Source organism: Esox lucius, chromosome 16, assembly GCF_011004845.1.
Source record: "Esox lucius isolate fEsoLuc1 chromosome 16, fEsoLuc1.pri, whole genome shotgun sequence".
NCBI classification, from domain to species: Eukaryota; Metazoa; Chordata; class Actinopteri; order Esociformes; family Esocidae; genus Esox; species Esox lucius.
Window position 1 is genome coordinate 17,655,705 of NC_047584.1, and position 13,969 is coordinate 17,669,673.

The following is a 13,969-nucleotide window of genomic DNA, read 5'->3' on the forward strand; positions in this document are numbered from 1 at the left end:
GAATAGGACTGTGTGGAATAGGAATAGGACTGTGTGGAATAGGACAGTTTGGAATAGGACTGTGTGGAAAAGGACAGTTTGGAATAGGACTGTATGGAACAGGATTGTGTGGAATAGGACTGTGTGGAATGTTAATTTGATCTGCACAGCAAGAAATAGAACTTGTTGAAATTTGAAAAGCCTTGTAATTTGTATAATTTACACTTTAAAATGTAAGGCTTGATTTTTCCCAATGACAAATATCCAATCATTTCAAATCTATAAAATATAAATTCACATTTCCTGTTGCTCCAGGGTGATCCTCTTGTTGTGGAAAACTGTCTCAGAACAAGATTCCTCGTATGAAGCTGGGTTTAGAGAGAAGTGACCCCTAATGACCCTATGCATGTCTCTTTATCTGCCTGCAGCCACCTCCACGTGTGCCCAGAGTGAGTTCCGCTGCTCCAGCGGCCGCTGTATCCCCGCGCACTGGTACTGTGATGGAGGGACGGACTGTGCTGATGGCTCAGATGAGCCGTCCTCCTGCAGTAAGAACAACTACACTCCCTTACTCATTATGCCAACCCGGAGAGATCCAATGTTTTATTCATTTGTTCCTCTGAGTAAAAGAGTCAGTTAATGATGGATATGTTCTGTGTGTGTGTGTGTGTGTGTGTGTGCGTATGTGTATGACACATTCATTGCCGGACACGACTGTCTTGTAGACTTAGCTACTGATGCGGGACAGTCGTTATTAGCACGCTTCTTAATTATTCTGCTTTCAGGGAAAGTTTGATCTCAAGGATAGTGTATTTTCTGGCATCAAGCATTGATGTTGTTGTTGTGGGGGAGGTGCTGATCCTGGAAGTGGGCTGCCCATTCCACTGTATGGAACGGTCCATACCAACCCCTCATATCACTCCTGGAGAGCCTGAGATCCGGGTGCCGGCTGTGGGGCCTGTTGGTCACAGACAAAGGCTCACAGTGCCCGGGATCCAGACTGCTGTCTCTCTGCATCCCTGTCTGGGCTCACCTAAATTCTATCCAAAATAGGATATTTGGATAAAACATTATTTTTTTTTAAATGTGTGTGTGTGTTTGTGTGTGCTGTTGGTGATGGGTCACTTGTGTGTGTCTTTGTTAGGGATGTGGTCAGTCAGTCATTCAGTCAGGCCTCCCATTGTCCGTGACATTCTTCCCGACTGACGCCCACCGGCCTCCTCTGACAAACACTACCCCTCCTCTTCTGTCTGTTTTCTGTCTTCCTTTTGTTCCTGTGTGATTACACAGCCTCACTTTATCTTGTGTTTGGATCCGGGCACCGTAGATTGGAATGTGGAGTAGATGCCATTGCTGTTTTCCTAGCTTCACTTCATTACCTGTTGTCTTTACTCCTCTAAGTCAGCGAAGAAAAGTTTTTTATTTAGAGCAAAACAGCATTAACGACACTGTGATTGTAACCCGTGTATGGTTTGTCCAGCCACCCTGGTGAGGACCTGCAACTCTGACCAGTTCCGCTGTGATGACGGCAGGTGCATCGCCTCTTCCTGGATCTGCGACGGGGACAATGACTGCGGAGACATGAGTGATGAGGACCAAAGACACAGCTGCGGTGAGTGACCGTGTCTTCCTCTCCCCTGTCCGGCGTCGGATCACTGGCGGATCAGACCCGAGACGCGGCGCCGAGAGGGAGTGAGGACACGGGGTGTCTTTGGCTCCCGGTTGAAGGTCTCCGGCCAGAGTCCAAGGAGCTCACATTCCTGATTTCCCCCGCCTCGGTCGTTACTTTGTGCCTGTCTCTGCTTCCTGGCTCGGGGTGGATCCAGACTCTTATGTCATCGCTCACCAATGTGGCCCCTGACAATGAGGAGCCCGGAGCAGATGGCTGCAGCACACCGCCGTCCTCTGCAGGAGACTCACTTCAAACAATGGGGCTCAATCACATTAGACGGATAGGAAACTGAAGTCCTAGCTAGAGGTCCTGAAATACACTTAGGAATGCTTGGACCGCGAGAAATCTCAGGTCCCGTCTCAGGGGTCCTCGTCGTGATGAGACATCTTTGATTTATTGTAATTTAGCTGCCCGTCTGTTTTTTTTTGTGTCTTTGTTTTTAATGGGTTTTTTTGTTGGTTTTTTTAACTTCAGCCAACCGTACGTGCTCCGCCTTGGAGTTCACCTGTGTGAACAACGACGCGCAGCAGCGGAAGTGCATACCTCGTGACTGGGTGTGTGACGGCGATGCGGACTGCGCGGATGCGCTGGACGAGCACCAGAATTGCACGCGCAGGTCGTGCGGCCTCAACGATTTCACCTGCAGCAACGGCCTCTGCATACGCAGCTCCTACAGGTTTGATGTAACAAGGTCATATTACAGATGTGTTGACCCACTGGGCACAGATGTCAGTTCAACACACACCATTTCTTTTTTTAAAATAAGAAACACACTACGGGGTCGAAAACACAAAGCTCCCTTATATTGATTAGTTGTCTCCAATGTTGATTCAAAATCATGTTTATTATTTTGTTGAAATAAAGTGGAAAGAATGTTGGTTGAAGCGGGGAATGTGCTGTATCAGTGCTGTTTAGATGAGGCGACGAGAAAATAGAAATATGATGGAAATAGCGGCTCCACCTGGTGGAGAAGGAGGCACACTGAGTGCTGATGTGTTCGGTGGCAGGTGTGACCGGAGGAATGACTGCGGTGACAGCAGCGACGAACAGGCCTGCTCCTACCAGCCCTGTCAGCAGCACCAGTTCACCTGCCAGAACGGACGCTGCGTGTCCCGCGACTTCACCTGCGACGGGGACAACGACTGCGGCGACGATTCGGATGAACTGGAGACCCTGTGCCGAACGCCGACCACCACGTGCCCCCCCGGACAGTTCCAGTGTGACAACGGACACTGTGTCCCCCTCTTCAAAGTGTGTGACCGGTCGGACGACTGCTCAGACAACAGCGACGAGAAGGGCTGTGGTGAGCGACGATATCATGCGGACGTTATCGTAAAAGCATTAACGGAAATTTCATTAACCTTGGTCCGCAGTGTATAAAAAAATAAATAATTGGGGAAAAAGTAGAGAAATAAACGTCACACTGAAATGTCAACTAGAATGCTAATGTAGCCCTTTTGTATCACAACGTTGCGGTGTTGGGTTTATGAATTTCTAGTAAGTCCCTCTGGCCTGTTCTCTCTTGTCCCGGTCGCAGGTATAAATGAATGCACTGATCCCTCCATGCACCACTGTGACCACAACTGCACCGACACCCCCACCAGCTTCGTCTGCACCTGTCGCCCGGGCTACCGCCTCATGTCCGACGGCAAGTCCTGCGATGACATCGACGATTGCTCCGAGACGCCCAGCGTGTGCAGCCAGGTGTGCGAGAACACCGTGGGCTCCTACGTGTGCAAATGTGCCCCCGGGTTCCTACGGGAACCGGACGGGCGCAGCTGCCGTCAGAACAGCGACATCACGCCCTACCTCATCTTCAGCAACCGCTATTATCTGCGTAACCTGTCGACAGACGGAGAGGCCTACTCCCTCATCCTGCAGGGTTTGACCAGCGTGGTGGCCATGGACTTTGACCGTGTGGACAGGCGCTTCTACTGGATCGACGTAAGCCGGAGGGTCATTGAGCGGATGCTGTACAACGGCAGTGACCGAGAGGTGGTGGTGAACGGCGTGCTGCATGGCGAGGGCCTGGCGGTCGACTGGGTGGCCAGGAAACTCTACTGGGTGGACAGCTTCCTGGACTGTCTCAAAGTGTCAGAACTGGACGGCCGCTTTGTGAGGAAACTGGCTGAACACTGTGCGGACGCCAATAACACTTATTGCTTTGAAAACCCCAGGGCGATCGTTTTGCACCCTAAATATGGGTGAGTAAATCAAACGGATGGATGTTATGCGGTCAAAATAATGAAAAGTAGAGATATGGTCTTTAGTAACCTAAACCTATTTCGGTTTCCGGTCAGATATGTCTACTGGACAGACTGGGGGGACAAAGCATTCATTGGCCGTGTTGGAATGGACGGCACCAACAAGACGGCTATCATCACCACCAAGATAGAGTGGCCCAACGGTGTCACCATTGACTATAGCAACGACAAACTCTACTGGTCCGACGCCCATCTCAACTACATCGAGTGAGTCTGCGCTTCACGTCACCCTCAGAGTCTCCGATGGGTTCCTAAATGTTTCCTAAATGTTTCCTAAATGTTTCCTAAATGTTTCCTAAATGCCCGAAGGCCTCCCATAACCGTCCTCCTCTTATGCCTCCTCAGGTTCTCCGACCTGGAGGGACATCACCGGCACAGCGTGTACGACGGGACGCTGCCACACCCGTTCGCTCTGACCGTCTTTGAGGAGACCGTGTACTGGACCGACTGGAACACCCGTACGGTGGAGAAAGGCAACAAATACGACGGTTCTGGCCGGCAGGCTCTGGTCAACACCACGCACAGACCCTTCGACATCCACGTGTGCCATCCATACAGGCAGCCCATAGGTGAGTCACAGTCCAGGAGCCTGTAATCCGAGTGGTGTCTCCTTCCCGAATCGCGGTTGTGGCTTCATCATCCTGGCGTTCCCTGCCTGTCGAGGGCTAACATGGGGACAATGCGGGGGCCTGTGTTTGCTCAGCGGCACTGAATGTCTGCCCGATTCCCTGACCCTATCTCCTCCCCCCAGTGACCAACCCCTGTGCGGTGAACAACGGCGGCTGCTCCCACCTGTGTCTAATCCGCCACGGAGGGCGGGGTCACACCTGTGAATGCCCCGACCACTTCCTGACTGTACAGCTGGGGGGCGTGGCTCGCTGCCTGCCCATGTGCACCAGCACCCAGTACAGATGTGCGGATAATGAGCGGTATGCGTGGGGTTTCCCTTTCAATTATTACCACACGCTCCCTTTGTATCATGTGTCCTGAGGTGATGTTGAAGGTCCCTGAGTTTTGCCCCTCCTGCTCTCCACAGCTGCATCCCCATCTGGTGGAAGTGTGACGGTCAGAGAGACTGCAGGGACGGCTCTGATGAGCCCTCCACCTGCCCCAGTCGCCACTGCCCACTGGGCCAGTTCCAGTGCAACGACGGAAACTGCACCAGCCCACACTTTCTGTGCAACAGTAACCAGGACTGCCATGATGGCTCTGATGAAGACCCAGTGCTGTGTGGTGGGTGGCGTGTTGTCTTTTCTATCATTTACTCTGTACATTTGTTGATTTCCCATTATAAGGAGGTTGTTGTTAGAGTACAGAGATTACTTGACGAGTAGTGTGGTTAAGCTGTGGTGTGTTGGTTTGTCTGATCAGTCACTCATCAGTGCGAGACCCACCAGTGGCAGTGCACCAGTAAGAAATGCATCCCTGAGGCGTGGCAGTGTGACGGGGAGGACGACTGTGGCGACGGCTCTGACGAGGAGCCCGCCCACTGCTCCAGCAGGACATGCAGGCCCGGACAGTTCAAGTGTCGCAACGGACGCTGCATCCCCCAGAGCTGGAAGTGTGACGTGGATGACGACTGTGGAGACAACTCTGACGAGCCTCTGGAAGAGTGCAGTGAGTGACGCTCACATCCCACGGAGAAACGCGTGGCCAAACACACACAACTGACTGCTTTAGGAACTGAGTTTGATAGTTACAGTTAAGCTAATGACTATTAGCAAGAAGTAAAAAAAATATATATATATATATCTGAATTGATAATAGTTTGCTTCCGTTATGAATTACCGACTTCCTCCACATGTTAGTAAATGACTTCCTTAACACTGTAGTGAACAACTTCCTCAACACTGTATTTATTGAATGACTTCCTTGACACTGTACTGAACGACTTCCTCAACACTGTATTGAACAACTTCCTCAACACTGTATTGACAAGCTTCCTCAACACTGTAGTGAACAAATTCCTCAACACTGTATTTAAAGGCGTCCTCAACACTGTATTGAACGACTTCCTCAACACTATTGAAAAGCTTCATCAACACTGTAGTGAAAAAATTCCTCAACACTGTATTGAACGGCTTCTTCAACACTGTATTGAACTTCCTCAACACTGTATTGAACTTCCTCAACACTGTATTGAACGACTTCCTCAACACTGTATTGAACTTCCTCAACACTGTATTGAAAGTCTTCCTCAACACTGTACTGAACGACTTCCTCTACTTATTCACAGTGGGGCCGTCTTATCGCTGTGACAACCACACCGAGTTTGCCTGCAGAACAAACTACCGCTGTGTGGCATTATGGTCTGTCTGCAACGGCCACAACGACTGCAGGGACAACAGTGATGAACAGAGCTGCGGTGAGTCCACTAAAACCCCTGCATCCTGACCTGAATCAACCGACAGTTTGAACACATGACGCTGAATGATACTGGTTGTTGTATGAGGTAACGGTGTGTGTCTAGTGTGAATGAAAGGTTATTAGCAGACCATTACATTTGTTGGCAACGGGAGGCGGTGACGGAGAGGGTCTTACCACCAGCTCCATTTACTTCCTCTGGATTTATGGCGCGTGTGTACGTGTGCGTGTGTGTTCGAGGTTCACACGGCACCCTCCTACGGCACCCTGATCCACAGACTGCAGCCTCCCGTCTCTTATCAGAGGCTCTGACTCCATTAGTGCCCTTCCTGCGCTAGAGGGGAGCTTGGTTCTAATCTGTGTTGGAGAATGCAGCGGGCGGGCCAGGTGGAGGACCACTATCTCCCCAGCCTCCATCCCTGTGTGGTAGAGACGGCTCAGCAAGGCTCTGCCTGCCTCCTCTCCTGGGCTCCATAGACCTGGCACGGATCAGGACTCACCCACAGATCAGGACTCACCCACTCCAGACATGCTGCACTCCCCCCCTTGCGTGACCAGCTCTGTTCTCTTTTTCTTTCTTTCTTTCTTTCTTTCTTTTTTAAAGAGGGCACCTCTCAGTCCAAAGCTATGCGTTCTAGTAGTAATGGACATCAGAATATTTAATAGGATGATGCACAGTGCTGAAGAATTTCTCATTAATCTGAGAGTGTCTTGGGGTACCAGCGGAGAGGTTACAGCTGTAACTGCGTCAATGTCTTGAAATCTTAAAGGAGACTTGGAATTTTTCTGAGTCAAAAAAGAATCTACTGAATGACTAAAGGGCAGTGTCCCTGACTAAAGAAAATGTTATTGAGTATCTCTTCATTGTTATTGCTGAACCCGTGTCTGGTAAAACATCTCTTGTGTGTTCAGCAGTGAAATGTTAAGGTGTAAATAACTGAACAGAGGAACTTCTGATTAGGAGGATGACAGCGTGGTGTACATGTCCTTGACAACAGTGTGTCGGTCGTGGTTTCAGAGGCGCTGACCTGCGACCCCCTGGGGGACTTCCGCTGTGACAACCACCAGTGTGTCCCTCTGCGCTGGAGGTGTGATGGGGATAACGACTGCGGGGACGGATCGGATGAGCGCGCCTGCAGTGAGTTCTACAGTACTTCTAACCACCGGGACACATATATACCCCGGGGAAACAGTATGAACGAGTCAAAGTCGGCCTAAGCAGGAGGGACCGTAGAACAGTATGGTTGTTTCCTTAATAAGTAAGAAAAAGTATTTGTTAGTATTTAACCTAAGTGAACCATACTGCTTAGAAGCATGGCTTTAACTAGATGCAAGCCACGTCTGAAACAAACTAATGGGAAGGTGCTATAGAAGATGATTGGTTTATTGGTGAGTGGGAAGGTCCTTTGGAAGATGATTGGTTCGTAGATTACAAGATGTATCGTAGATACACAAGAGTGTATTTCCCCAGTCTTTCTATTTGGTAATTTAGGCCAGGTTTTAGGCACCCAACTCTTTGAAAAGAAAGCATCTCTGGGATCTCAGATCGTGTCATGGCTGGCTGGTGTCTGGACTTCTACACTGAGTCATCATGGTCTGGTAGCACCAACCTAGTTGGAGCGTGACTAGGTTGGAACTCTACATTGATTCAAGACCAACTTTTCTTTTTATTCCAACGGGTGCGATCCCACACCGCCATGTGCTTGCGCTGGGGCTTGGTTTCGTCTTTTCATAGCATTTCTGGCTGGGTAGTCCAGTGCAGCTTTGCCAGTCACACAGATGAAATAGGGCTGTTGATGGCAAAGAATGGACGTGTCATTGTTTTATCAGATAACAAAGTACTCTGGTAAAAGACTTAACACTTCTGTCGTCAGGACAGTGTTATGTGAGGCGGCTTATCAGCTGCTAGAGAAACAGCTTGTCCTCAACATGTCAGTCGGAGGGAGTCAGGGAGTTGGCCACCTCTGCCCTGGAGAATTTAAACAGGTCTGAAAACATGCCAGCTAATGAGGATAATGTTTCTGCTTCAAAGAACAACCAATGTCCCGCTCTAAATCACTTTGTAATATGATGAAATTTGCTTAGCTTTTTTGTTGGCCAGTCCTCTTGTAACTGTTCTGCTAACACTTAGAGATTGAGAGAACGCCTCCAGTGAATTCCTTGATTAACTCACTGCAGAAAAATGGCTGCATTATTGGTTGGGTGCTTATATGTTTTTTGATAATGGCGAAACAAGCACCAACTCAGCTATTGCATTTGCCCAGTTTGAAGGGGGGGCACTATTTACGTATAGAAAATGTTTATCAAAGCTTTTTTGCCACTAAAATGAGGTATTATTTAATCACGTTTTTCATCTGTCTCTGTATGTCGTTTGTTTGCACTGTGGTAATGAGGACTAATTTAGTATTCTGATTTTAAAGGCCCGCGTGTGTGCTCCGAGAGCGAGTTTCGCTGCGATAATCTGAACTGCATTCCCGACCGCTGGGTCTGTGACCATGACAACGACTGTGAGGACAACTCAGATGAAAGGGACTGTGGTGAGTGGAGGCTCTTTGTTTTGGCTCTGGCTCTGCTTATTTATGCGGGTGAAGGAATAAAGCACTAAGCTAAGAAGCGGTAAAACTTCACCTTTTTGAGGCCCAGGATAAAACTCAAAGGACCACCAGGATATGCTGAGGCACAGGACACATTAAAAAGACCACCAGGATGAATTGACTTGGTTTTCTGTAAAACACTGCTTTTCTTCCTTCATTGGCTGTTTTCGCTGTAAATTCTAGTCCGTTTTAAACGGTTGTTTCCTGTAGCCGTGAACACAAAAGTCAGAATCTGAGAAATGCGCCACTTGTTCAACATGAATGTAATTTGAATTTAGGTTTCACTTAAAATAAGTGCATAAATGCCTGTTTGTGATAATGACTAACATGCTGGCGTGGGGTGGCTGTGTCGCAGAGTTGCGGACCTGTCACCCAGGCTACTTCCAGTGTGGGAGTGGCCACTGCATCGCTGACCGCTTCAAATGTGACGGCAATGCTGACTGCCTGGACTATACTGACGAGATATCTTGTCGTAAGTTCCACACGTGTCTACAGGCTGACATCAAACAGGACACTCTTAACTCCAGAATGAATGTTATGTTGCTACAGCGCCCTCTACAGTTTTAAAAAGTTACAAACGTGAATTCCAGTTGTAATGGTCTATGAATGTCTTGCGTTTGCAGCGACACGTTATCCAAATGGCACGTACTGCCCACCGTTCCTGTTTGAGTGTAGAAACCATGTGTGCGTGCAGCAGTACTGGAAATGTGACGGAGACAACGACTGTGGGGACAGTTCTGACGAGGAGCTCCATCTCTGCTGTAAGGTCCCCATCAGTCTTTTTACAATGAGAAATGAAATTCTGACATTGAGCCTGGCTGCGTCCTGGGTCTGTATTTATCACACACCTCAGAATAAGTGTGCAGATTTATGATTCGATTACCCCCTCCTTAACGGTCTGGTTCAATAGAATCTAACGGTCTAAACTGATCTCAGATCAGCACTCTGTGACCCTTGGTAAACCCTGTCTCCCTAGTGGACATCCCATGTGACCCGCCCTTCCGCTTTCGCTGCGACAACAACCGCTGCATCTACAGCCACGAGCTCTGCAACTCTGTGGATGACTGCGGCGATGGCACGGACGAGAGAGAGCAGCACTGTAAGTACACGCCCGTCCTCAGGAATTGGCCTGCATGGCCACGGGTGGGGGGGGGGGGGTCGCCCGTGTTTTTTAATCGTCCCAAAATGGTGGACGTGTTTTTGTTGCAGGCCAAACCCCCACGCACGGGCCCTGTTCAACAGAAGAGTTCAAGTGCAGTAACGGCCAGTGCATCCCCCTGCAGTACGCCTGCGACGACTACGACGACTGCGGAGACCATTCGGACGAGCTGGGCTGCAGTGAGTAACGAGGCCGGCTAACCGCCGCGGATGCCTCATCTCTTGTAGCGCTCAGCTGCCCATGTGACTGTTTGGAGAAACCGCGTGATTTTCTAGCTGATGAGAGAGCGGAGCGATTGCCATTAACGTGACATGCACTGTTGCATGTGCGCTCTCTTCAGATCACGGCAGTGGGCGCTCCTGCAGTGAGAACATCTGTGAGCAAAACTGCACCAACCTGACCGACGGAGGCTTCCTCTGCTCCTGCAGGCCCGGATACAAGCCTAGTCAGACCAACAGGAACGACTGCGAGGGTACGGAGGCGTTTTTCCAGAAAAACCCTGTAGCGGTTATCTCTACCGCAGCCTCCGCTTGTGCCATCCGTAACCTTTGTGTCTCCTGTTTACGTATTCGTTCTCAGACGTGAACGAGTGCGAGGTCTTCGGGACGTGTCCGCAGGAGTGTAAGAACTCCAAGGGCAGCTACGAGTGCTTCTGTGCCCAGGGTTTCCGCTCGGTCAGCGAGCAGCACGGCGTGGAGTGTGCTGCCGAAGGTAAGACAGCTCCGGGCGAAAGCAGTAGACTACATAATGAACTGGGTGCCGCTTCGAGATGCGACCTTCGCCCTCCCGAGGAGGGCGGCTGAATGTGTCACATGACCGCCTTTGACCTTTCTCCATTTCAGGAAACCCACCGGTGCTGCTTCTGGCTGACAACGTGCGGATTCGGCGTTTCAACCTGTCCTCAGGACAGTATTCCGACTTCGTGGACAACGCAGAGCACATCCAGGCTCTGGACTACCAGTGGGATCCAGAGGGCATTGATTTCAGTAAGACTCTTAGCAACTAGCAAACTGTACTTGGGTAATGGAGTGGAAATACCGGAAGCAATGAAGTACAGTAACTGGAGAGGTTTTCAGACTGTACATGTTTTCCTTCATTTGACACCAAATTGGCTTAAAAGGGAAGAGACTTACTTACTGTGTCCAAAAAGAAACCCTTGTTTTACTTTGTTTTATTTGAAACTTTGACCCTGTTGTTCTTCCAGGTGTTGTGCACTGGACGGTCCTGGGCCGAGGCAATGAGTTTGGCTCTATCAAGCGGGCCTACATGCCCACGTTCAATGACAACGGCAATAACCCGGTGAAGGAGGTGGATCTGAACCTGAAATATGTTTCCAACCCTGATGGGATCGCTGTGGACTGGATTGGAGGGTACCATGCCTTACCCATTATTAGTATTTTTTGCACTTTTCTTGCATTCAATACTTATATATCTCATTATCTTGGTTTTACAGTCACATTTACTGGACAGACGCAGGGACCAATCGAATTGAAGTGGCGAAGTTAGATGGTCGCTACAGGAAGTGGTTAATATATACTGACCTGGACCAGCCTGCTGCTATTGTTGTCAGCCCAGCAACTGGGTAGGGATTGGATACAGTTACATGGAAGAATGTGTGTGGCTGTGTGGCAGTGTTTGTAATTATTTAATACAATGTGTTTACATCTACAATGGCATTGCGATAAAAGGCAAATGGAAATAAGTGGCAAGGAAACACGTTAGCTAATAAAACCTGTTTCCCAGAATGATGTACTGGACAGACTGGGGCAGGAGACCCAGAATCGAATCCAGCTGGATGGACGGGCAGCACAGGCAGGTTCTGTTGGACGAGGACCTGGGCTGGCCTACTGGCCTGGCTCTGGACTACCTGAACGGAAACAGGATCTACTGGTGTGACTCCAAGGAGAACATCATAGAGTCCATGAAGCCAGACGGGACGGAGAGGAAGATCATCATGTCGGGAGGTCAGAACCCAGTGACACCTTTCTCAGGGGTCCCAAAGTTCAACTGTATTTGTCATTACACATTAACAGTGTAATTGGCAATTGAATGCTTGGTTTCTAAGACATCCTCAACATTGCAGGCCAAAGGGCACCCTGTTAGCTCTTTAGTGCACTACTCCTGACCAGGACCTGAAGGTGTCCGGTCTGAACTGTGCTATGAAGGGTATAACTTGTTATTTGTGATGTGCAGCAGTAGTCGCTGACATGCTGGTGATCCATTATTTTTAATAACTACTATCTAAAATGAACTCCTTTAATAATTACCTATTAAATCCAACCAAGTGGTCTCTAATTAACCATGGTAATTCCCTACTTCAGATATCGGCAAACCCTACAGCCTGGACGTCTTCGAGGGCCATGTGTACTGGTCGACCAAGGAGCGGGGCGAAGTGTGGAAGACGGAGAAGTTCGGAAAGGGGGACAAAGTCAAGGTGCTGACCGTCAACCCCTGGCTGACTCAAGTACGCGTCTACCAGGAACACAGATACAGCCGATCAGGTCAGAGGTTGTCCCGCAGAGAAAAAAAATAATAAACCCACCACCACACCACCTCTCCTGTTCGGTGATTATAAGGCCTGTCGCCATACCCCTGTGCCCCTTCCTCAGTACCCAACCCCTGCAAGGACGTGTGCAGCCACCTGTGTCTGCTGCGTCCCGGCGGCTACACCTGCGCCTGCCCTCAGGGGTCCTCCCCAGTCGACTTCAACCCCAACGTATGCGACGCAGGTATGCTCTGTTTAAATGAACCGGGGGGCAACGGACGGCAGCGGCCTTCGTGCCGCGCTGACCGCACCGCCGCGCGCCATTGAATTGGCACTCCGTGCCCGCACGGCTGCTCTGATATGGTTTGGTGACCCTGTGCTTGGCTTTCACTCCCGCAGCCATTGAGACTCAGGTCGACATGTTCACTCCATGCAGATGCGTGAACGGTGGGACCTGCTACACTGACGAGGGGGGCCTGCTCAAATGCAAGTGAGTTCGGCCAGCAGGGCCCGGAAAGTAGATTCCCTGTTGTGTTATTTTAACAGCAAAGCCACGAGTCAGAGGAGTGTTTCATTCCGCCCGAGGAAGTCACCTTTTGTTATTTTGATGTGCAGGTGTCCGTATAGCTATGCAGGAAGCTACTGTGAAATCGGGAAGTCCAGGGGTGCCCCCGCAGGAACAGGTATGGCGTTGGATGGTGTATAACCTGTAAAGTGTATCTCTTCAAACACCAATCCATTTCTTCCCAAAAACGGCAGAACAATGTGCCGGTCTTCATACTGGTGTCACATATCAATGGTTCAGGATACTGTTGAAAAATTTATCTAAACACACACTCCGGTCAAATGTTTTCAAATGCTGCACCTTTCCATTTAACTTCTAACATTCATCATGCTGAAGCAACAAAATAGGTCACATAGCTGTAATTCTTTTTATTTAACTTTACCCTAATTTGTTGGTTGTAGACAGTTGTTTTCTGACAGTCACCTGACAGTCACCTTGGGATTTGTTTTGACTCAGCAGAGACTTTCATCTTCCAGTAAAGGTTTACTCAGTTCTCTAATGAACAACCAAATATCACCATACTCTTAACTTCAGTTGCAGACATGTCAGCAAATTCATAGGGAGTCTGCTTATATTTTACTACAAAAAACGAAGGAGTTGATTCTGCTACGGGACATCTAATAAGTTTAGCTGGAAACCGACAAATGATTAGTATGATGTTCTGGAATAAACTTTTAAAATCTTCATCTTCAGCGATCGCTGTACTTTTAGCGGTGATCCTCATCCTCATCACGGGAGCGTTGGCCGTTGGCGTTTTCCTCAACTACAAACGAACGGGGTCCCTAATCCCCCCAATGCCGAAACTACCCAGGTAGGCCCTGAGCGTTGACCTGAACTCACCCACCTCTGCCTACATCTCTCGTATCGTTTCAAACAAGAGCCCCATA

The 13,969-nt window shown here is 49.3% G+C and overlaps 1 protein-coding gene across 4 annotated transcripts in view; it reads left to right on the forward strand.

Moving 5' to 3' along the window:
* Nucleotides 1-13,969, forward strand: part of lrp2a (low density lipoprotein receptor-related protein 2a) — a 49,647-nt gene that overhangs the window by 33,411 nt on the left and 2,267 nt on the right. For all 4 annotated transcript variants that reach the window (XM_020055047.3, XM_020055049.3, XM_020055051.3 and 1 more), the window contains 28 exons: nucleotides 408-527; nucleotides 1,460-1,591; nucleotides 2,126-2,327; nucleotides 2,659-2,954; nucleotides 3,189-3,855; nucleotides 3,952-4,122; nucleotides 4,261-4,484; nucleotides 4,667-4,844; nucleotides 4,952-5,148; nucleotides 5,287-5,532; nucleotides 6,152-6,280; nucleotides 7,298-7,417; nucleotides 8,700-8,816; nucleotides 9,229-9,345; nucleotides 9,497-9,634; nucleotides 9,850-9,972; nucleotides 10,083-10,211; nucleotides 10,373-10,504; nucleotides 10,612-10,743; nucleotides 10,875-11,018; nucleotides 11,237-11,402; nucleotides 11,486-11,614; nucleotides 11,776-11,996; nucleotides 12,354-12,533; nucleotides 12,642-12,761; nucleotides 12,917-13,007; nucleotides 13,133-13,200; nucleotides 13,776-13,893. In XM_020055047.3, the coding sequence (XP_019910606.3) occupies nucleotides 408-527; nucleotides 1,460-1,591; nucleotides 2,126-2,327; nucleotides 2,659-2,954; nucleotides 3,189-3,855; nucleotides 3,952-4,122; nucleotides 4,261-4,484; nucleotides 4,667-4,844; nucleotides 4,952-5,148; nucleotides 5,287-5,532; nucleotides 6,152-6,280; nucleotides 7,298-7,417; nucleotides 8,700-8,816; nucleotides 9,229-9,345; nucleotides 9,497-9,634; nucleotides 9,850-9,972; nucleotides 10,083-10,211; nucleotides 10,373-10,504; nucleotides 10,612-10,743; nucleotides 10,875-11,018; nucleotides 11,237-11,402; nucleotides 11,486-11,614; nucleotides 11,776-11,996; nucleotides 12,354-12,533; nucleotides 12,642-12,761; nucleotides 12,917-13,007; nucleotides 13,133-13,200; nucleotides 13,776-13,893 (4,807 nt within the window). The remainder of the gene's footprint in view (nucleotides 1-407; nucleotides 528-1,459; nucleotides 1,592-2,125; nucleotides 2,328-2,658; nucleotides 2,955-3,188; nucleotides 3,856-3,951; nucleotides 4,123-4,260; nucleotides 4,485-4,666; nucleotides 4,845-4,951; nucleotides 5,149-5,286; nucleotides 5,533-6,151; nucleotides 6,281-7,297; nucleotides 7,418-8,699; nucleotides 8,817-9,228; nucleotides 9,346-9,496; nucleotides 9,635-9,849; nucleotides 9,973-10,082; nucleotides 10,212-10,372; nucleotides 10,505-10,611; nucleotides 10,744-10,874; nucleotides 11,019-11,236; nucleotides 11,403-11,485; nucleotides 11,615-11,775; nucleotides 11,997-12,353; nucleotides 12,534-12,641; nucleotides 12,762-12,916; nucleotides 13,008-13,132; nucleotides 13,201-13,775; nucleotides 13,894-13,969) is intronic.